This window comes from Bactrocera latifrons, unplaced genomic scaffold (genome assembly GCF_001853355.1).
Source record: "Bactrocera latifrons isolate USDA-ARS-PBARC rearing strain unplaced genomic scaffold, ASM185335v1 scaffold_5, whole genome shotgun sequence".
Taxonomy (NCBI): domain Eukaryota; kingdom Metazoa; phylum Arthropoda; class Insecta; order Diptera; family Tephritidae; genus Bactrocera; species Bactrocera latifrons.
The window spans coordinates 910,590-933,261 of record NW_017537156.1 but is presented as its reverse complement, the minus strand read 5'-3'; the positions used below and the strand labels follow the sequence as shown (position 1 = coordinate 933,261).

Genomic DNA, 22,672 nt, shown 5'->3' with positions numbered 1-22,672 from the left:
CAGTGTGTATGGTTATTTCCACTTCTTTTTATCAACGAAACGTTTGATTAGCCCGTCTGCTTCTGCTGCTTGCCAGTAGCTTTGATTTTCTCCGAATTGAAAAATTCTTTTAGAAGCGACATTTGCACGGTTTCGCTTGAATTGTTTCAAAAATTGTGCGCAAATGTCGTTGTCGGCGTCGTCGTCGGCGGAAAAATACCTTTGGGGCTATTGAGCAATTCTCTATAATTACCAACCGAAACCCCTAACACGACATCCTCAACGCTTACTTGAGACAATTCTATTAAAGTTGAGTGCACTTGCCAGCAATTCAGCGAATTTATTTTGCCTGCTTAAAATTACTTTTATGTGAGAGCTGTTGTTCTGAGCATTTATTAACGAAATTCATTCGACTAAAAGTGAACAAAACGATCTTGAAGCATTCCATTAATTATAAAATTATTTATTTGTCAAGAAACAAAAGAAAGAATTGTTTATAGCCTATGTAAGGGTTGTATGTATTGCGGTAAATGGTGTTAGACAAAAAACTTCTTTGCCTTCAATACCCTGCTTTAAGGAAAAAAGGCAAAACTGTAGTATAGTTACTTAGATTAGACCTATTTTCATCTGTTAGATATCAGAAATTTTTTAAGTAATAAAATTTAGCATAGGGTACGTTCTTTCGAAAACTGTTGTTGTTGTTGTAACGGTTATCTATTCCGCGTTAAGATGTTAAGCTTCTGATAAGTTGTCATCGAGGCCATCTAATGGTTGTCCTAAGGAAATTGCTGTTTCGTCGGGGTTGGACCATAGGGAGAGATGTGTCAGATGTGTAGAATTAGTTGTGCATGCAAAGAGGTGGTTAAAGTCGTGCAGGAACTCGTACTTGCTGGACATATATTTGATGTGTCGGTATCAATTCTGAAGAAGTAGGAGTTTAACCTGTTAACAGTATCCAGAATGAAGCTGCACAAGGTTCACTCTCGATTCTCGGGGTAACTCTTCGTCTGCAATGGGTAATGGTTTGACTCCAAATACGCCATTCAGTGAGAGGGAATCGGCGAAGGCATTTATGGCTCCACTGTGATGGCGGCCAGTGCATATATGAAATTAGTTGCGTCTGAAGACTGGACGGCGTATTGTCTTATGTCGTCGATGTAGGACGACGACTTGAAGATGGATCTCTTGTTGCTCCTAGGAGACGGTACCGCTTCAAGCAGGTGACTGCATGGCTTATTTCTACGAAAGCACCCCATCAGAAACTGCTTGGAGAGGAGTTTATTTCTCATTATCCTTATCCTTAACTGAGAGAATGCGGGCCTCACAATGCATACGTTCGTTGGGAGAAACCAAGAGGAATCGTTGTAGTCGAGAGTGTAGTGTTATGACAGATTTGCAGCTTCCTCGTCTGCGTTTTACTGCGTGCAGGCATGAGGCACTGTACTTTGGCAATAATAACGGTCGTGTGAGGAGTAGAGGAGCACAGGTTCGATAGCCTGTCATCACACCTAACACCTTAGGGTTATTGACAGTCGGAATTTTAAGGTCATCTATTGCAATATTACGGTAAAGTCTATGCTCCTTCGCCCAGTTAGTGAATATGGTGGCTGTGGATTTAGTGGAGGAGATAGTTAAGTTTCGTGAAGCGAGGAAGCGAAAAAGATCGAAGGACTCAACTTAAAGTTTTTACCTCGGAAAAGTAGTTCCGCGCAGGTAATTCACAGTCCACCTCTTCAACCCTGGTGGGAAAGTAGATTTTTCGATGTCCCCAAGTAGCCTCGTGTGGGTGACTGTGTCAAAAGCTTTTAACAAATCCAACGCTACGAGGATCGTTCACTCGTTGAGTGCTTTTTCGTGGAGGCCATGAACAATCTGGGCGTTTATGACACTAAGTACTGTGCATTTTTTTAAGCCATGTTGGTGGTTCGCTTGACTCAGGTGGTGCGTAAAAGTTGGGAGTAGCAAGGCATCAAGTGTGTTCACTAATGGAGTGGGGAGAATTATCGGACGATAAGATTGACTTTTGTTGGCAGGCTTCCCAGGTTTCAGAAGAGGAACAACTCTTCCGCTTTTCCACACATCCGGTATTTGAAGACTGGTCAGCAACAGGTTGAAGGCCTTGGAAGCTTACTCCCGTCTAGCCTAGGTGCTCTGGCATCAGCATGTTTATTTCATCAGGGCCAATCGATTGGCTACGAGTGTGGAAAGGCATGGCCATTGAATTTGAACTCGGTCATCATAACTCTCCTGGTTTTTGTTTTTTGAATTTTCTCATAACTCGAATTAGTTTACACCAATCTATATGAAAACAATCATATATATATTAATAAATATATAAATCGAAATTAAATACCATTTACCGAAAACCTATAAAGTACCATAACTGAACACTAAATTAGGATAAAAAATTGCAGTATGTTACCTTATGATAAAAAATTGTTCAATTCTAACCAAAACTGTTGAAGACACTAGGCAACGCACACAGTGCCTAGAGTTGACTTTTTTTCGAAAATAACAGTCAATGTGTGAGATATCTAATTGAAATTCAGACAGGATCCTTTTCCTGCATTAGTACTTCTGCGTATCATAAATGGGTGGCATAATGGGTGGCATCGGATCAATATTTCCCTGAGCCCTCATATACCTAATATAAAAATTTTCGAATTTTTGAATTTCCTGCTGACTTTATACCGGATATAACGGCCAATATTTGAGTTATTTCAATGAAAATTTCAGAACGTGTTTTTCTCATAAAAGTATATCATTGTAATCAAAAGGATACAATTGTGCGAAAACTTGATCCTGCCCCCATTTTACCATTACCCGGATTTTTGAACATCGGGCTATGTTTGTATAATGTATAATGATTTTGGTTTTTCTAACAAATCTTATGCCGAATATATATGACGGTCAGTGTATAATTTTTGAATTTCCTGCTGACTTTATACTGGATATAACGGCCAATATTTGAGTTATTTCAATGAAAATTCCAGAACGTGATTTTCTCATAAAAGTATATCATTGTACTCAAAATGTATACAATTGGGCGAAAATTTGATCCTGCCCCATATTACCATTACCCGGATTTTTGAACATCGGGCTGTGTTTGTATAATGTATAATGATTTTGGTTTTTCTAAGAAATCGAATATAACAAGTCGAATATATATACGTCGATTGGTATATAGTCTGTCTCTTATACACATCTAGATGTGTATAAGAGTCCTGCCCCATATTACCATTACCCGGATTTTTGAACATCGGGCTGTGTTTGTATAATGTATAATGATTTTGGTTTTTCTAACAAATCTTATGCCGAATATATATGATGGTCAGTGTATAAGTTATATATAATGTATGCATATAAGTATATAAAATTGCTTAGATTCCAATCGTTTTACATCGTAAGATACTTCCCTGACTTTGATTCCTGCAAGTTGCAAGAGTATAAAATTTTCGGTTGTAGCCGAACATAGCCCTTTCTTACTTGTTTTGTTATTAAGTTTGCATTTGCTGGATATGTCTTTATATACTCTTTAAAAGCATTCTATTTCTGTTTAGATCTTAATACTTATTTTTGTTTGCAGGCAACTTTTATCACCAAATATACAACAAAAACATTACCATGTGAGTGGTTATCAGGTGGATGGTAATCGGCATGTAAGTATCTCACTGTAAATATATATTTATATATACCTATATAAAGATCTAAAATACAGAATATTTTATTTAAGATAAGAGGAGCGTCTTTATGAGCCTAAAATACTATTCGCACAAGCGTGCGGCATAAATACATAAAAGAGTAGGCTTGTACGTCCTATGATATAAATAAGAGTGGAAGTCTTGACGAGTTTTATTTTTATCTTTATACGAAAATATACTCAAGCAAAAGTGCCTCGTTATCTTCACAAATGATGAACAATATGTTGTGCGGCGGCGAAAAGTTATACTGCCGTGAATATTTACGTTGAAATGCGAGATTTGCAGCGACTTTCTTACGGTAAGGCTATCCTTTTTGAAGCCTGAGCTTTTGACACGCGACACGCATACTCACAACTTTGAGAGTTGAGTGTTGATATACACATTCGTTCAACTACATTCTTCACAATTATTTTTCGATGTAACATATTTCTTCATACCTTTGCCTATTCTCTCCTCGCCGTTAGAGTGTGAGCTCGTCTTGCGTGCTTGTTACGATTATTTTTCTTACACTTTACTTTTGATTGAATTTCACAGCGGAAGTAGCAAATTGCGAAACTTGAATTTCAATTACTTTCTGAACATAAACACAAGCATTATATAGGGCTCATACATACATACATTACACACGAAACTTTATTGAGCTAACATGACCGAATCTCTTCACTTTTGGAGCTTAGGCAAGTTTTGAGAAGTATTTAGCAAAATCACTTTGATTGTTTTGAAAGTTTCCTTTTGTTTTTCAGCTGACGTTAACTAACAGTAAGTCTTCAATGAAAAGTTCAAAATTAAATCAACTGGACATGTAGTGTTGGCGGCTTACGAACTGCCTCTTGGTTCCATTGTATGAGTATATTTTTATAAAAAAAAAATTTTATATATGTATGTACGTTAAAAAATTCAAAATTCAAATTTCTAATTTTTTCTAGAATATGTACGCAGATTTTTACTGCGTTGTTAGAACTCTAAAAATATGTTTTTTTAGAAAATCAATAATTTCCAATTTTCCAAATATTTATTCTATATGTGGCACTCGACATTTATCAAAGGCGTTTACAATCTGAAGATGAAGTCAGTAAAAGGGTTATTTTTACAAAGTTGCCTACTAAGTTTGGGAGACAATAACAAGCATTGCCACTTAAAAGTTATTGTACTATTATTGTGTATGAGTTTAATGCGAACGGGGACCTGATGCACAATAACATACGTCAAAGCAGAATAAGTAAATATACATACTAGCATCCCGATGAGATTATGATACCCACAATAGCATTCTTCCCACCGTAATTACCCTATACGAATCCAATATATGAATTTGATAAGTTTGTTGATGAGTTTAATCGACACTGGAAACTAGCTGCTTACATTACTTGCATGCTACTATTTATAAATACATATTTATGCATATACAGTGATCATATACTGTAGATATATATGTACATATGTTTATACTATGCATATACAATTCAACGCCCTCATGCTCTGATAAAAGTTACGAAAGCACACCCAACGTCTACCCTATTAAGTGACATGCAATATCAGCAGGTCACGTCCCACGTAGAGCATATGTCTGAAGAGAAATTTAATAATAAATATCAAATTTCGCACGTGCCATATTTTTATTTATTGCCGTGTGCGCACTTGCCGTAAATACCAAACAATTATTGTATTTATTAATACACTTGTGCGTGTAAGTGATTTGAGTTGATAGAGGCGCCGTTGAGAAGAAGGAGTGTTTAGGTACCTACTTCTCTTTCCAAAGCTTCACAATTACTTACTATAAATTGAAAATATATTTTGTTTACAAAGATTTCTAAGTAGAATAGTGTGGGCTGAATAGTATATTCAACAGAGAGGATTCAACTCAGAGCAAAATTTAAAACGGCCCATAAATCTATAGCAGCTTATTCATTTTATACCAGCTGCTTGTATGATTCACCATTTTTTATGATCCGCTGAAAAGGGTAGTATTTACTACTTTTTATAAAGCCATGTATGTATTAATTGCACCAGATTTTAGTATTGGTGGAAAACATTTGAACTAAAATTCATACGCAGAACACATTAAGTACCTTATAGAACTCCTAGCACATCAGTTACCAATTTTTCCTTCAGATCTGTTTAGCAGTGTTATTTGTACTCTCAGTACGCTTCATTTAGTTGGAAAAGGTGGCAGCGCATTCTTCATCGAGCCATAATTTATAGTTCAATGACAGCTCCTCTATTAGAGGAAAGCTAAGCTTTAAGCTTATCGAAAATATATTTGACTACTATTGGCGCGTAAGTTTAGGATAAAACAATCCTCCAGATTCAATAAAACTTCACAGCAACGACAATTTAACCGAATGCTGCCCAAAATGAAGTGAAATTTCAAATAGGTGATGAGCGACCATTTGCATTATAAGTGACTTGCGACTTTTTCTTAAAATACGACGATTTCTGAAATAAAATCATCTATCTATTTAAGCAGCAATGTCAAAGAGAGCTCTACCTTTGTAAATGGCCATAGTCACAGGTGATACATCGCCTACCACGGAGTGGAAAGTAGCCAACAATGGAGTTTTGACTCTTAATTGGCAGCAAACATATTTTCTTTCACAAAGCATCCTTTCGGAGATAGATTCAATCTTGCAATAAAATCTCAAACAAATACTATAGTTCAGACGGAGGCTGGCCGAAGTTTTTCAGTTAGGTCAATATAGATTGAAATTACTACTTTGAAGTCCATCGAAATGCTATCTATTTCATCAATGCTATCTAAGTTAATGATTACTAATTTACCTTAAGTTAGTTCTCTTGTTTTTTTTTTTTTCATTAAAAGAATATCGGCTCTCTTTATTCACTTCCTGCGAACGTTAACGATTTGCGTTTATGGTTTTGATAAAAGGCTTTTGGGTGAGCTTTTCATTTATAAATAAATCTAATATATTTTTTTTATGAATTTTTAATAGTAAATTTGCCGAGTGCATACCTTTTTCGAACTATCACTAAACTGCCATCTTTATAGACTCACAATAAGTATCTTATTCTCCAATTAGTAGAAAGCAACCGAAATTACACAAATAAATCTAATAAAAGGTATACCACAATAAATACTTTTTTATATTACATGATTTAGAAAGCCTCATTGGAAGGTTATGTGTCCAGTTAACCTTTCAAATATGAAAAGTAGCTCATATTTAAGCCAAGTCACTGTCCTTCTCTCTATATTTATGCATAAATTTGCGTGATAGTCTCTTTTTTTAATAATTCATTTAATATAACCTTATCTGATTTGCTACTTTCCAATGTTATACTGCAAGATTACTTTGCATACGACTAGCTTACAAAGCATATATCTAAAAATATACGCGACTTATACCACAGTTATTTATTTAAACACACAGACATTATATTCTAAATGATATTACTATTTCCAAACCTTACAAATGCCAAGTAAGAAACCCTTTCTTGATTGACGGTCAATTATGCACGCACACACACAACCAAATATATTTGGAAGCATGCAAATAAAATAAAATGTTTAACTCTAAATAACAAATACGACTGACATGAGATTTACTACTGTCCTACTTCGCACACATGCATGCTCAGATACACACACATACATTTGTGCGTGCAGTGGCTTAACGAATAATAAGAAAATCCAGTAATTTGATGAATAGCTGATGACCTTTAGATGCTTACACGAACCGCTGCCCGGGCAGACATGTGTAAGCAAATGTAAAATGCAAAATAATTCACAGCAAAAAACGCCGAGCGAAGGCAAGCGTTGAAAAGAAGTGGTGATACGGTACAAAATAATGCACAAAAAGCAAACACGCGTGCAGGATGGGCAAACTACAAAGACCCAAAATATACAAACAAACACTCAAATCTACAAAATATACCCAAACTGCGCGTGCAGCTGCAGATACACATACCAACATACATACATATAAGTTTATATAGATGTGCTTTGAGAGGTTTGTATGTTAAACACGCTTACACCGAGGCATCTTAAAGCAGGCGCTTTTAAAACGCTTAAAGTTTCTGCTACAGAATACATTCAATGTAGGTTGCGTATACGCCGCGTGGAATATGTGGGTGAAGTGTTGGGTGTGCATAAAAGTAAAAGGAAATGGTGTGTAAGTTGGTGAAAAATAGCCAAGTTTGTGCGATTTTTACAGCTATACGGCATTCGTCACTTCATTTGAAGATGTGTAGGACTATGAGTTTGTTGTTGTATTTTATTTTTATACCCTCAACGGGGTATATCAAGTTTGGCACGATGTCGACAACCAAATAAAGTATGAATATATATGATCAGAGTGATGGGTACGTTTAGATATTGCTTAGATCAGAACACTATAGCCTATAGCTGCCATACAAACTGACCGAAAAGGACTTAATGCTATGAGAATGCAGCTGTGAAGGGTATTAAAGATTCGGTGCGGCCGGAGTTCACTTGTTTTCTTTTTGCTGTATTTTTTGTGAGTTCCATGATTTCCTCATAGATTCATTTATGCACTAAAAAATGCGAGTTCAAGAAATGCGCTTCAATAAGCACGAAGTGCAGACCTTTTTTACTGCCTTTGTGCTGTCATTTCCTTTAATAAAATATACGTATGTATAGACGCCTGTATGCACACACTTACCATTCATATGAGTATTTTTTGCTAGTGAAACGTATGAATAAAAATTATGCTTGATTTTGAATGGAACGTGTGCTTCCTGAATTCCTACATTGGGAGGGGCAAACAGCATATTTTGGGGCATTTATGTTGTGCTGGCGAAACGGGTGGTTGAGGAGTAACAAAAGAAGTGGCAAACGCGTATAAGAAATCAAAACTTCAAACCTTAAACACACCTGTGATTGTGTGTGCGCTTATATAAAATCTTCTAGATACACATAATAAATAAAATCTGTTTGTAGATAGTTGCGTATGGGTGAGTATGTGTTTAGGCAATCAGTTTGCGACTAGACAGTCCCTTAGCTTTCGCTGTGCGGTCGCTCTGCAATGTGACTTATGCAAGATATTTTCCAAATATACAAATCTCATCAAATGCGAAGGCAGAGATTCTCTATTACTCAACCCAGCAGCATATATACACACATCCCTACTTAGAAATACATATATTCACCTTGCTGTTTTCCCCACTCCGCTGTCCAGCCGACTTGGCTATTTGTCTTTCGAACATTGGTTCATCGGCTCGCTGTGTGCAAAACGTTTAGTTGCCTGCTGTAAATCTGTGCTGGTGACTCGGACACACACGCGCATGCCATACATACGCAGGTGCACAACCACAGCTAGGTGTATGTAGACCGTTTTTTATGTGAAGTTAGTAAGGAAAATTTTCACCAGGTTAGTGTGCAGATCAAATCCTAGCTGAGGCTCCCCTCCAACCAGCATTTAAGTAATCCGATGACTGACGCCTTGTGCTATGTATACGTGTAAGTATGTCTGCATGTATGTGCGCAGGCATATATTCACAAATACTCAATCAAGTTAGCTGCAGCGGCAACGGCAGCATTTTCGTCGCAAACCTACGTGGAGCAGAAATTAAATTATAAGGGAATCCGAAGCGTTTTTCTTCCATTTGTCCTTGCTCCTGTGCTTTCTCTTATTTACTTTACATATTTGGAGTCGATTTATTTGAGATTATCTATATATATATGTATACACTGCCGGTCGTAGCGTAGACGCACCAACGTTTTTTTTTTTTTTTTTTTTTTTGTTTTTTTTTTTTTTTTTTTTTTTTTTTTTTTTTTTTTTTGTTGGTTTTTAATAAATTGTTATATTTATAATCATGCTTGTTCTTATTGCCCAAAATGCCAAATTACCAATTTTCTTGTCAAAGTTCGAATCAGGTCCGAAAAATATTTGCTTTTAGTTCGTTACTTGGCGAAAAAAAAACTTGACATTCGAAGATTCCAGAAGTGTCTATGGCAATCACGGGCACTTTTTGTTGGTTATTGAAATAGACGCACTTTACATTTCTTTGCCTTGCGTAAACAAGTACAGTTTTCTATAGAGAAAGTACTAAAAATAACAAATAAATGGTTTTCGAGCTACATTTAAGGTAATAATGGGAAAAGCTACTATTCTGAGCTTATTGGAACGTGAAAAAGTAGACCTTTCCACTCCCGAGGGCTATGCAATCGAAGCATCGCCAAACAGATAAAACGTAGCTCCAGAACCGTTGATAGATATTCAAAGGATCCAGAGGAATATGGAAAAAAAGAAAGCCGGATCTTAGAATTGCTTCAAATTCGACTAAGTCTGCAGCTAAGATTAACGAATTAGCCAGAGTAAAAGAATTAGCCGGAGTCTTTCGACTGTTCAGCGTACAGCCAGAAATGTAAAACACCTAAAGCGTTTAAAAATCAAGAAAAAAAACCCCTCCAAATGAGCTACGCAAAGTAAAATGGCTTCGAAAAACGTTTTCATTTAGATGGCCCTGATGGCTTGCAATACGATTTGCGGAAAGATGTTGTGCAAAGATATTTCGAAACCACAGCCGAGTAGGTGGAGTCATGGTGTAGGTTACCATCACGTTTTATGCAACGTTTGACTTGGTTTTTATCGATTAGAAGATGAGTGAACGGCGCTCGCTCCAAAACATTATTGCAGTCCGTATTTCCACAACTAAGAGATCTCTTTGGATCAATTCCTTGGATTTGTCAACAAGACAATGCTCCCATTCATAACGTATTTTAATGGTAGTCGTTTATTTTGAGTCAAAAGGTTAATGTCAAGACCTGGCCGCCATATTCTCCAGATCTTAACATAATTGAAAATTTTTGGGGCTGGCTAACATGGAAAGTATACGAAGGAGGAAAGCAATACGGAGATAAGGAAGCATTAACTGCAGCTATTAATCATGCTTGGAGGGAGATTTTCTTGATAGATTCCCTGCATTATTCTATGAATGACTGGATAAATGAAGTTATTACTAGCAAAGGAGGAAGTACTCAATACAGAAATTACAATTTTTTAATTTCTAATAAATCAAATATATAGTTATGCGAACTAAAAAATTAAATTAAAAAATGTTCTTTCCGTAAAAAAAATTTAAAAGCTTATCTGCGTCTATTCCAATGACCAAGAAAATGCACATTTTTTTGAGTAGCTAAATAAGTAAGTAGTAAAATGTTTGAAAAACACAATTTTTTTAAGTTCGAATAAATATTTGAATATTATATTTACCACTAATTTATCTATGTTTCTGCATTTCAACTTTTTTTCAATCATCATTGAAATAATAAATATTTAAACAATTGTAATGCAATTAAACGTGCGTCTAACCTATTGACCAGCAGTGTATATGGCTTTTTTTTTTTTACTTACTTCACTTTGAATTTATTTTGATCTTTACCTATCTCAGAGCTCCGGCGACAAAATTTCAAATTCTCAGCATTGTGGGCGGTGTTCGTAACGCAAACGCATACTTACTGTATACCTTTATATACATACATGCATAGAAAAACGTATGCAAACACATGTAGATTGAGACAAAAAGTGCAAAACCTGTATGTGACTGTATGGCATATGTGTATATACTTTAGTTCCCCTTGCTCTGTTTACTCAACAGGCAATGAGCAGCAGAGTATTAAAAGATACTCCCACTCATCCCCTGGCCCGTGTGTTAGCAGGTATGTGGGAATGTTGATGGCTGTTGCTTGCATGTCCGCATGCCAAAATCAAAGATCCAATTGAAATGAGGAAATTAGATTGGCAAATAATTTAATTTCATTCAAGCAAGTATGGGTAAATGTCTACAAAGGGATTTTTCATTATTTCTAATTGAACATGTATACACAAATTCACTCGCCCACGTACATTTGTATGTATGTAATAAACATATTGAAAATTGTTGATGCTCTATACAATGCCATGTAAGGGAAGATTAGCGTAAAATTGAGAAAAAAGCACTGAATACTAATATTATACAACAATTTCACATCAGCTTGGGCCACTATGTTCGTAACAGCCAGAAGGAAGCGATAGAGAACATAAAAAGTATATACAATACTTCATATATTCATACATATATAAATGATCACCCTGGTGTGCTGAGTCGTTTTAGCAATATTCGTCTGTCCGCCTGTCTGGTTATATGCAACCTAGTTCCTCAGTCTTTGAGATATCGTTTTAAAATTTGCAAACGTAATTTTCTTTTCAAGAAGCTGTTCATTCCTTAGAACCGATTTCCGTGTAGAACTTTTATAGGGTATAGGCACCAAAATGAATGTTCAAAATCAAGTTCTTGTATTGATAACTTTTTAACTTGTAAAGGTTATATATATATACTCTATGTGGTATACTATTTACAAATGTTGCTATGGAATTTGTTATTTTCGCCGATTAATTTATTTATTATGTTTTTTTCTGACAGCTTTTGCTACAGTCTTATTCTCTACTTTCTTCTTTAATTTAAAAGTGATACAAAGGTAGCTAATAACAGCTATTGTCCAATTTAATATCATTTAGGCACCTTCTGTGACCTCTAGCAGTTGAATGAAGTTGAGTTAGAGGTATAAAATACCAGAAAAAAATAAGAATGCCCCGCGTCCTTAGGTCTATATGTGCCCTCTCTTAACTCACAGGGACTCTTTCAATTTAAAAGTCCCCGGCCTACCACAGTAAACCATATTTTTTTGCAAAGTTCCTTTTTTTATTTTGCATAGTTCATTTCACGCTGATTATAGCTATCGCCATATCCTTGCCAGCTAATTGCTGCGTTTTTCCACATGATTCATCGTGTGCAGTTTACTCGGATCACTGGCGATTGGACTTCGGAATGAAATGATGGACACATGTTTTATTTATTATCACCTATTGATACAAGGTCTCAGGTTTGTTTCGCTTGAACATCTTCAAACATTGCTCTGAATCAGCAACTCGTCGTTACTTTCGGTAAAGAGTTCGCGGGGCACCTACTATGTACAGAGAATGGTGCGTGATGTAAGTTCACGTTCAGTTAATATCTTTGGAGTACCTGTTATCTCGAAAAACTTCAATTCACGGTGATTCAAATCTTTGTTGTAGACATTATTGTTACTTTCGTCGGTAACAACCTCTGTGGTCATCCAATGCATTCTCCGTTATAGAGGCTATTATAACATTGAAGGACCCATTGTTGATGAATCGCTCATTAAATTTACAATTAAGTAATTATTCCTGGAAGAAAAATAGCTTAGACCGTTCGGTATTATTTGCACTTGAAATTTGATAGTTTTTCCTCCCTTACGCAACCAAACAACCTCGCAAAGGTCATTAGCCAAATATACTATATTTCGAAAATAGGAGATTGTTATTCGACACGGGGCTGAACTATCTCGGGTGGAGTACCGCAATGCACCGTCCTAGGCCCTCTATTATTGAACTTTATGTACGAGGGGGTGTTAAGAATATCCAGTAGCTAAACATCTGGATGACCTCCGACAATACAACGTTAGCATAAACGATTTGCTACCATGAGTTTTGAGTTGGCTGAGCAGAAAACGGAAGTTTCACTCAAAGGCACAAGGAAGGTGGAGGAAAGGGTATCACTCATCATAAGCGAATGCGATATTATAGTAATATTGGACTCCAAATTAAAATTTGAGGAACACCTGGCATTCACTTCGGGTAATGCAAACAAAATATGCAATGCTCTATCAAGATGATGTCCAATGGGGGCTGCGTGCATTCCAGGCGGCGAGAAATGCAATAAGTTCCGTAATTTTATTTGCAGCACCAACATGAATAGAGGAATTAGATATACAATATATGCAGAACAAATAAACGCTGAGATGAATTCGCGCGATTGGACCAGTTATCAGAGTCGTCTCTAGGCGTAAAAAAGAGGAGAAAAGAAAATGCATCATAATGTAGCAGCAACAGCAAACCTCAACCAAAGGACTGTGGACCCACAGACTTATCCCGAGAATAGATAGACAAGTTGTGAACTTAGACTTATACTTAACCCAAATACTGGGTAGTCATGGATGCTTTAGAAGCTATCTGTTCCGATTCCATCATAACCATAGTCCCTACTCCCCGACGTGCACATAGTGTAGCGGTGGAAAATTTTACAACTCTCATGTTCCAGTCCTCTGGTAAATTGAAAGCTTTCAGCGAAGCGTCAGCTCTGATTATGACAAAACTAAAACATATGCAGTATATTAAGCGTGAATCAGTCCGTATGATAGATGCTTAAAGCCTTGAAGTAATAATTAATCCAATGATTCCGTGGGAGAGATATGAGTTGGAAGTTAGTTAGATTTAGCGGATTAAAGCTCCGTACTTTGGCTTTTGCTTCCTGCTACTATAAAAGAAAAAATATATATACTAAACAAGGATTGACAGCTGCTAGAGTAAATGCTATCCCTCCAAGAAATTCTACAATTTATAAATTTATTTTTGTTAACAAAATAAAAACCACTTTTAAGAAGTATTCAAAGAATAAATTTGCCATTAATTGTGCAAATAGTGAACGTATACATGGTTCAGGCGATAAAGGGGCTTTGGCATTTCATAAATTGTTCTGCTGGATATGGAGCCTTAAATCTATGTTATTGTATATTATATACTTACTGAGCCAATCCACATTAACAGTTATGACGTATAATTAAGGAAAATACATTCATTATTTTATGTATGTTTATAAAATAAGTAAATTAATAAATAAAATTTGCTACCTATCAGTGTGATCATTCAATTCAAATTTCAAAATGTTGCCGGCAGCAAGCACAATTAGTAACCACGAATGCTTAACCACACATTGAAAGTGATATGATATAATATCACGCATTATTACAAATGATTAAATTTGAAATATTATTATAAATTCATTGGCAGCATTTCTGCTGCTATATTTAATTAAATTTGCATAAAAGCATATTACATTTTAAAGCTCAATCCACCTATTCATTCGTGTTCATTTATTATGGATTTGTGGTTGCACTTGCTGTCGCTTTTAATTATTTCGCTAGCATTTATTACAATAAATTAAATGAATTATATTTCTATTTTATTCTATATCTCTACTCTCGCTCTCTTTTGCAGGACATTGAGCATTGCTATTACCATGGCACCGTTAAGGACTATCCTGGTGCTAGCGCCGCCTTCCATACGTGCAATGGTGTCAGCGGCGTCATACACATCGGCAACGAAACATTCGTTATACATCCCTTCTATGGAGGCGATCTTTCGGTACGTAATCGAGACCAAATAACGGTCACCAAAAATTTGTATATTTAATTTTTTTTTCCAAACATTTTTTGTGAATTTTTTCTAATTCTCATAAACACAATCGGAAGGTCTTCACCAACTTGAAAGTCGCAAGCTCTTGCTTTGTACTTTACTGCTCTCGAAAATCCGCTTTAAGTTGGTGCTTTAAGTTTTCGTAATGTTAGGAAATCCTTTACAATTTCACATACATTCGCGCTGAATCGAAAATGTTTTACAGCCTTCGCTTATCCAGTTTTTATTATGCCGTCGTTTTATGGCATCTTTCTTCTGCCACTGCGTGCTGTGCGGTAGCCACATTTTCACGCTCAAATGCCGACAATCGGCCTGAATTTTGATTTATATCTGCGTCTAAGCGAAATCGGCATGCAAATGCGCACACACACATACATATTCACTTGCAGAAGCGTTTATTTCCACACTGTGTTCGCCAACATTTATCCACAGATCTGTTTTTCAATTGTGAACTTTAAATAAAATCCGCATTTATATCCAGCGTAAGCTGCAGGCCGTTGTTAGAAACAGACTTTGCTTCACTTGATTTCAATTGCAGTCTTCTTCTGCACTCACAGAAAACAGATGGAACACGCGTTTTGTAAATATTGTTTTCTTTTTTTTTTTTTTTTTGTTTATAGAAAAGTATATCATTATTAATTGCTTCATTTATACATATGTATGGTGAAAATATTTTGGATGAAACTAGTTAAAGTGAGATACTCCTCGAAAAGCTTTTAAAAATGTTGTTTGGGAGCCAAGCCTGGTGAATAGGGTGTTTGATCGATGGTATTCATTACGTTGGATTAACATCGTGTAAAATCCATTAATTGCACTTCCACCATTCCGGACGTTTTCAATGAATGTTCTCACGTAAAGGCCCAAAATTAACTCTTTATTAACAGTCTTTCCTTCCGGAACAAATTCATGATGCACCAAACCATGCATATCGAAAAAACAAGGAGCATCATCTTGATTTTTGAGCGACTTTGGTGTGTTTTCTTGGCTTCGGCTCTTTTTTTCTCCATTACGAGGATTTTTGAATTGTTTTCATGTCAAACTCATAAACCCATGTCGCTTTAGTAGTTACAATGCTCTCAACGAAAGTGGGATCATAGTTTACGGTACTCTTTTTGGAAAAAATCAGTTTTTTCGGGACGACTCCAGCAAGAACGAGTTTCATATTGATATCCACGAAACTCATTCGAACGGACTCGCGAGAGATGTGAGCTCTCTTGGCCTTTCTATAACACAAGTACCATATTCTACACTTTTTTTTATATTTTCACCAATTGAAAGGCCGAAGGTCGTCCAAAACGATCTCTCGATATTCTTTGAAGGCATTATACAAGTCGTAGGCTTGTGATTTTGATAAAACTGACTCACCGTAAGCCTGTGCTATCATTCGCAACGGTTCCGCACACGAAATTTTCTTAAAAATGCAAAATTTTAGACAAATTCGTTTTTGAGTATTCCATCTATGGGATTACTTTGAAGGAGATGAATATTCACAAAATTCACCTTTCAATTTGATCACAGTAGCACATGTATGTAATATGATGTAGAAAAAACTCAATTTCGATTGTTTTTGATTATTGGCTTGAATTTTAGGTGACGATATATTTTATATTATATTTTATATATTTTATACAATTTTCTGACCATATTCTAAATTCAACTAAATTTCTTACTGTGTAATATTTTAGGATTTATCTCCACTCTTGAAGGCAATTATTCCTAGCAGACACTTTCGATGATTTTGCCACACATTTTTTCTATGTCGTACTTTCCATAAACTGCAATATTTTTCAATATCTGTGGCTACACTGGCGGCGGCTGAGAAACTTTATGTGCGCGACACCAATAAATAAACATTGCTTAGGCAAAAGAAATCAGGCGCACATTCACTCACACACTACTACGGTATGCTTGAATACTAGCACTTGCAAACAATCACAGAATAAATCGCATTGCGATCCAAGAAAAGTCCAACAAATAAAAAAGGAATTTAGCACTGCCAGACAAAATCGGTCCTGGTTTCCACCCAATGCTTCGTCTTCGCACCCCACACCATTGCTTGATGGCTGAAGCAACCATTGGGGGAACACACCCAAAGCCAGCAGTTCAACAACGAGCTTCCTGGCGAAAATATGCATTTTCCACATAAAAACTTGCAAAAAGAATCAAAAAAGTAAAGCAAAAAAACATAAAGCATAAAAAATTACAATATCAACGCTGCATATATAAAATGGAGGTAAAACCTTATGACTCGCTGCTGCCATAATTTATACGAATTCGAATCGGAATACTTCTGCGCCAACACACAGTCAAATTTGCTTCTACATAACTGTGCTTCTGCCTAGGATCAACAAAGCAGCCGCTGTCTCACCTTTGCATGGCATTTCAAGCTGAAAACACATACGTACATACACATGTACATATTTTTGGTTGAGTGCTGGTGGAGCATATCAGCGAATGCTTTAGCAACAAAATCAGTGGTTGGGGTTGGCGAAATTTGAAATTTATGACACATTTATATTGATTCTCGACAGATTCAATAGCGCAGCAGCCCATTCATATTTATGACGATTGGTTGCAAGGTGTATGCGTGTTGATGTGTTTGTGTGTGAAATCCGTTCTGCAACTCTTATGTTTGCCTACGCTTAGGCAGTTCAGCTCAACTCGGCTTGTGGCCAAGGTGATGATTAGATGGTGGCAACCTCACTGAGCTGCTTGCCGACTGGCATTGCTCAGATGTCTAATGCGCTCTTTCAACATGAATTCTCCCCTTTTTTACGTTTGCACATTGTCTGATTTGTGATTTTTTATTGCTTTCTTGTTTATGGATGGTTTGATTCAGCGCAAGGCATTTAGTTTTTTTTTTTTTTTTTTTTTTTTTTTTTTTTTTTTTTTTTTTTTTTTTTTTTTTTTTTTTTTTTTTTTTTTTTTTTTTTTTTTTCCCTCTTTCTATGCGGGTCGTATGTTGTTTACCATACTTTCATACACCAACACGTTGCTGGTTTAACAATTTGATTCCTTTTTTAAATGAAGCTATTTTTTCGTGGCAGATTTGATAGCAGATTTGGTTTTTTAGAGATAAAATAATATTTCAATATTTCGCGTTTGTATCTTCATCTCTAATCTCAACTACAGTTTTTGGTGTATTTATATTAAATATTTATATATTTGGTGTATATATATATAGAATATTTGAGGTACAATGTTTCCTATTTCTTATTCAAAGCTTTATTTTTCGGCTGAGTATTTGTGTTGTCTCGGGTAATGTGTGACGGTAAATCATGTCTCGTGATCATGCTTAGGATATTGTTGCTGGCGATTTCTTGCGACAAGTTGCTCTTTTCAGCTGTTCAGCGGCAAACTACACTTGGCTACTATTGATCATTTAACAATTGAAAACCGAAACTTGTGGGAAAAAATTATTGCTCTAAGTGTGAACTTCTAGTTTTCATAAATAATGAAAAAAAGCGGAATGCATTGTACACCGCGACATATTATATACGAACTCTTGGGAAACGGGAAAAATCCTTCTCAAATAGCATGAATATTAAAATGTTGACGATAAATGATGTATAATATTTTTACATCAGTTAATTCTAATCCAGCGTCAAAAATGAATAATAAAATATAGAAGGCTCCCTCACGTAAAACCAATTGCAAAGTTGATCAACCAAATGTGATACATTTAAGTCAAAGGTTGATAAATTTAAGTCCTCCCGCGGAATTATCCACGAATTTAATAAACAATGTTAAGCCACATATCCAACGAGCTGGCCAGAAGACGTGCCAATAACAATCACCTTTATGGTTGCATCAGCTGAAAAACGCGGTTTTATAAAAACAATAGCTCATGGAGGGATTGATGGAATTTTTTAAAAAATAGTATTATGGAGCAATGAAACTAAATTGAATCGAACTTGATCTGATAGTAAAACGTTAGTTAAACATAGTTAATTTAATATCGTGGTGGGGGGTGAGACTTCGAGGTATGGAGGGACAGCGTTGTTTAAAATGGATAGTTGAATGAATTCATATTTAAACGTTCTCAGACACACAATGGAGCCATTCTCATTTGAATCAATGCCCGTAAACTAGATATTCATGCATGATTATGTTTCGAAACATAAAGCTAGAACAGTAAAGTATTGGTTATATACCGAATATATTAATGTATGAAAATGATCAGCGTAAAGTGCAAATCTTCACCCGACGGAAAACCTCTGGGGTAATGCAAAAGTTAAGATCGTTGAACGAAAAATCAAAAATTTGGATGATATTTGGGCTGAAATTAAGGAAGCGGAATATTCCATAATAGAAGCTGGCGCAGAGCTTACCTCGCTGGTGTCGAGCTGTCTTGAGAAGGGGGGCAATATAAGCACCATGTTAATACATGGTAATGAGGAATATAGTATTTTTTCCCATTTTACTGCAGTAGAAATGGGTGAACGTTGAACCATAAAAAAATGTCAAATAGAAATCAATTATTAAATCGACTAGTGTTCGATTAGTCCTTGTTCTTCTTGATATAATATCACGTTTTTACAAAGCTGTTTTGCTACGAATTCGAAAGTACTGCTAATAAGAAATGTAAGTTATTTCAAACTTATTATGGACTTTAAATTATTAAAGGATTTTCGGGTTGAAACTAGGTCTCGGAATGAATTTAAGCCTACTGACCTCATTGTACAGCTTCTCAATTTGATAATGTTTCTCATTCTGATTATTTAGAATCTCGTCTTGTCTACTTCGCTTTACCTTGAGTTTTTATCCAAAATACAGAGCACTTAACAAACAACACCATCGCTTAAAACAAAAGAATTTTTTCATAACTTGTAGCGTTTTGATATATACCATTATTTAGTTGTTTTTAAGTTTACCCAGCAGATAAAAAATTTAATGTAAAACTTGGTAATAGCTTTTGAGTTTTCTAAAGCTAAATTTTATTCACCAGAAGGGGTATTGGCTGGTTGTAAAAGTCAGTCAGTGTCAAGCTGTGAAGATATTCCGTATATTTCGGGGTGGTTGGTGTTGGTAATATAAACCAAAGTATAAATATACCAAAAAATGTAAGGCTATAAAAGCTTAAAGAAATACTCTCAATTCCTTTTTGCTATTAGCAATAAAAGCGTTATTTATAGATCTTACAAATCCTCCGCGTTTCGAAATATCGGATCGCTTGACTAAAAATGTCTTTGATAGCGCTGCAATCAGTTCGTGATCTTTTTCACCGCCAGGCAGAAAACAGGTGGAATGGGAGAGTTGCTCTCTGCCTTCTAGCTGGATGCTCACTGAGGACCTCAACTAACAAGGAACTATGCTAACATAAAATATGTTATTTCTTATTGTAGAATCGCCGAATTTAATTTCGAAAACTCGCGGTGCTACTTATATACTCTATTATCTCTCTCTCTCTCTTTTTCTCTTTTTCTCTGTTATAGCTCATATTGGAAGACTACATATGTTTCTCTTCTTTCATAAGCAATTTTGTGAATTCAGCGTAAATTTTTTGAATCGACTATATACAAATGTCAGTCTCTTGTGTTTTGTTCTGGCTTCTACTTGATCAGGTTTATTAGGGACTTGCATTGTTTATACTATTTCGTAGTTAGAAATTAAAACATAGTTGATTGATAAAAATGTATGCTGTGTATGAACATTTTTCCTTTTATATATATTTTGTTTTGTTATATATTCTTCGACCCTGCAGCCCAGTGACTTTGCGCATTTCGTATGCACATATCTTAAGTATTTTCTAATTCTTTATACATTATGATAATTTTCGCGCGTTTGCTGCATACTCAAGCGTATTTTACCAACCACCCCTCCCTTGGTGGTATCGCAACAGCTGTGCCTTGGCCATTATGTGATTTAAATACTTAGAAGCCATTTGGTGCAACACACGGACAAACGTACACACACCTCGGTTTAGTGCCAAAATCATTTTGTTGGACCTGCAAGTACGTGGCATAAAAAATTAGAATTCAAAGAACTTACTTGAAGCATAATTTCTCACTGGTGCCAACGCAATGTGCATACACAATTAAATTCTATAGAAAAAGCCACTTGTAGTACTTTTAGTTGCCACATTTTCGGGTAAGAAATCTGGTATGGAAAAATTCACTCCAGAGCTCGTTGTAAGTAGCCGACAATATTGTCAGAATTTGTATACACCTCATTTGACTTTTAAATATCGAAGATATAGCAAAAATTAAGATTTTTGACACATCAGCGGCTGCCAAAAATTTTTATTTGTTTTTATACCCTGAACAGGGTATATTAATTTTGTCACGAAGTTTGTAACACTCAGAAGAAAGCGTCGGAGACCCTATAAAGTATATATATAAATGATCAGTATGTTGAGCTGATTCGATTTAGCCATGTCCATCTGTCTGTCTGTCCGTTTGTCCGTCTGTCCGTCTGTCTGTTTATATACGAACTAGTCCCTCAGTTTTTAAGATATCGTTTTGAAATTTTGCAAACATCATTTTCTCTTCAAGGAGCTACTCATTTGTCGGAACTGCCGATATCGGACCACTATAACATATAGCTGCCATATAAACTGAACGCTCGGAATCGAGTTCTTGTATGGAAAACTTTCACATCTGACAAAATATATTCACGAAATTTGGTATAGATAATTTTCTAAGTCAACAATGTAATCTTCGAAAAAATTGTTCAGATCGGCTCACTATAGCATATAGCTGTCATACAAACTGAACGATCGGAATCTAGTGCTGGTAAGGAAAACTTTTGCATTTAATAAGATATATTCGCGCAATTTGGTATACATTATTTTCTAAGGTAATAATGTAATCTCTGAAAAAATTGTTCAGATCGGTTAACTATAACATATAACTACCATACAAACTGAATGATCGGAATCAAGTTCATGTATGGAATACTTTCACATTTGACGTGGTATCTTCATGAAATTTGACTTGGATTACTGCTTAAGGTAATAATATAATCTCCGAAAAAAATATTCAGATCGGATATAGCATATAGCTTCCATACAAACTGAACACATAATTACTAACAGAAATGCACCTGTGAAGGGTATTTAGCTTCGGTGCAACTGAAGTTAACGTTTTTTCTTGTTTTTATTTACACTTACTGGGTCTTAAAAGATTTAAATATTATTCCTTTGATCATTAAGTCATAAATATACCAAAGAAAATAGTGTGAAATTTTCGATGCAATCAGTCCAGCCGTTTCGGTGAAATTGTTTTTAGATTTATATAAACAGAAATTCACATCAAATTTTCTTTAGAACTCTTTCATTGCCTGAAACTTACCTTCTGACTTAAAATTTGTTGTCTCTTTCGCTTTCTACCTTTTCTTAACACAGCTCCAATACTAATTTACGTACTCTCTGACTGCTCAGTGCAGTGATGTCTCAATACTTTAACATTCATTAGTATGCCAGAGACCAACCGATATAAACTTACCCAGAAAAGCGCAGCGGCCATCACACCGGAAAAGCGAACGCTAGGAACCACTTACTCTCGTTCACCTGCGTGCTCATCTACATGCATAAATAGACTTCTTTACCATACCTACATTGGAGTGCTCAGCTTGCCATTACATTTCCAATGGCGTCTAGATAATAAATCGCCCCAGGCCACCGTCCAAAGCTCTGGGCTCATCTCCTGCTGTCCATGCTCCCACAGCTGTGTAAATTTTTTTTTCGTTGTTGTTGTTTTTGCGTAACCAAATGATATAAACATAGTTGCTGGTAGCGTCTTCAGAGAGGTAATTTCCCATTGT

The 22,672-nt window shown here is 35.8% G+C and overlaps 1 protein-coding gene across 1 annotated transcript in view; it reads left to right on the top strand.

Moving 5' to 3' along the window:
- Positions 1 to 1,964: 1,964 nt before the first annotated feature.
- LOC108973647 overlaps positions 1,965 to 22,672 on the top strand; it is a 136,606-nt gene continuing 115,898 nt past the window's right edge. Inside the window, exons 1-3 of the mRNA XM_018941038.1 lie at positions 1,965 to 2,077; positions 3,566 to 3,638; positions 14,711 to 14,857. Of these exons, the coding sequence (XP_018796583.1) occupies positions 1,965 to 2,077; positions 3,566 to 3,638; positions 14,711 to 14,857 (333 nt within the window). The remainder of the gene's footprint in view (positions 2,078 to 3,565; positions 3,639 to 14,710; positions 14,858 to 22,672) is intronic.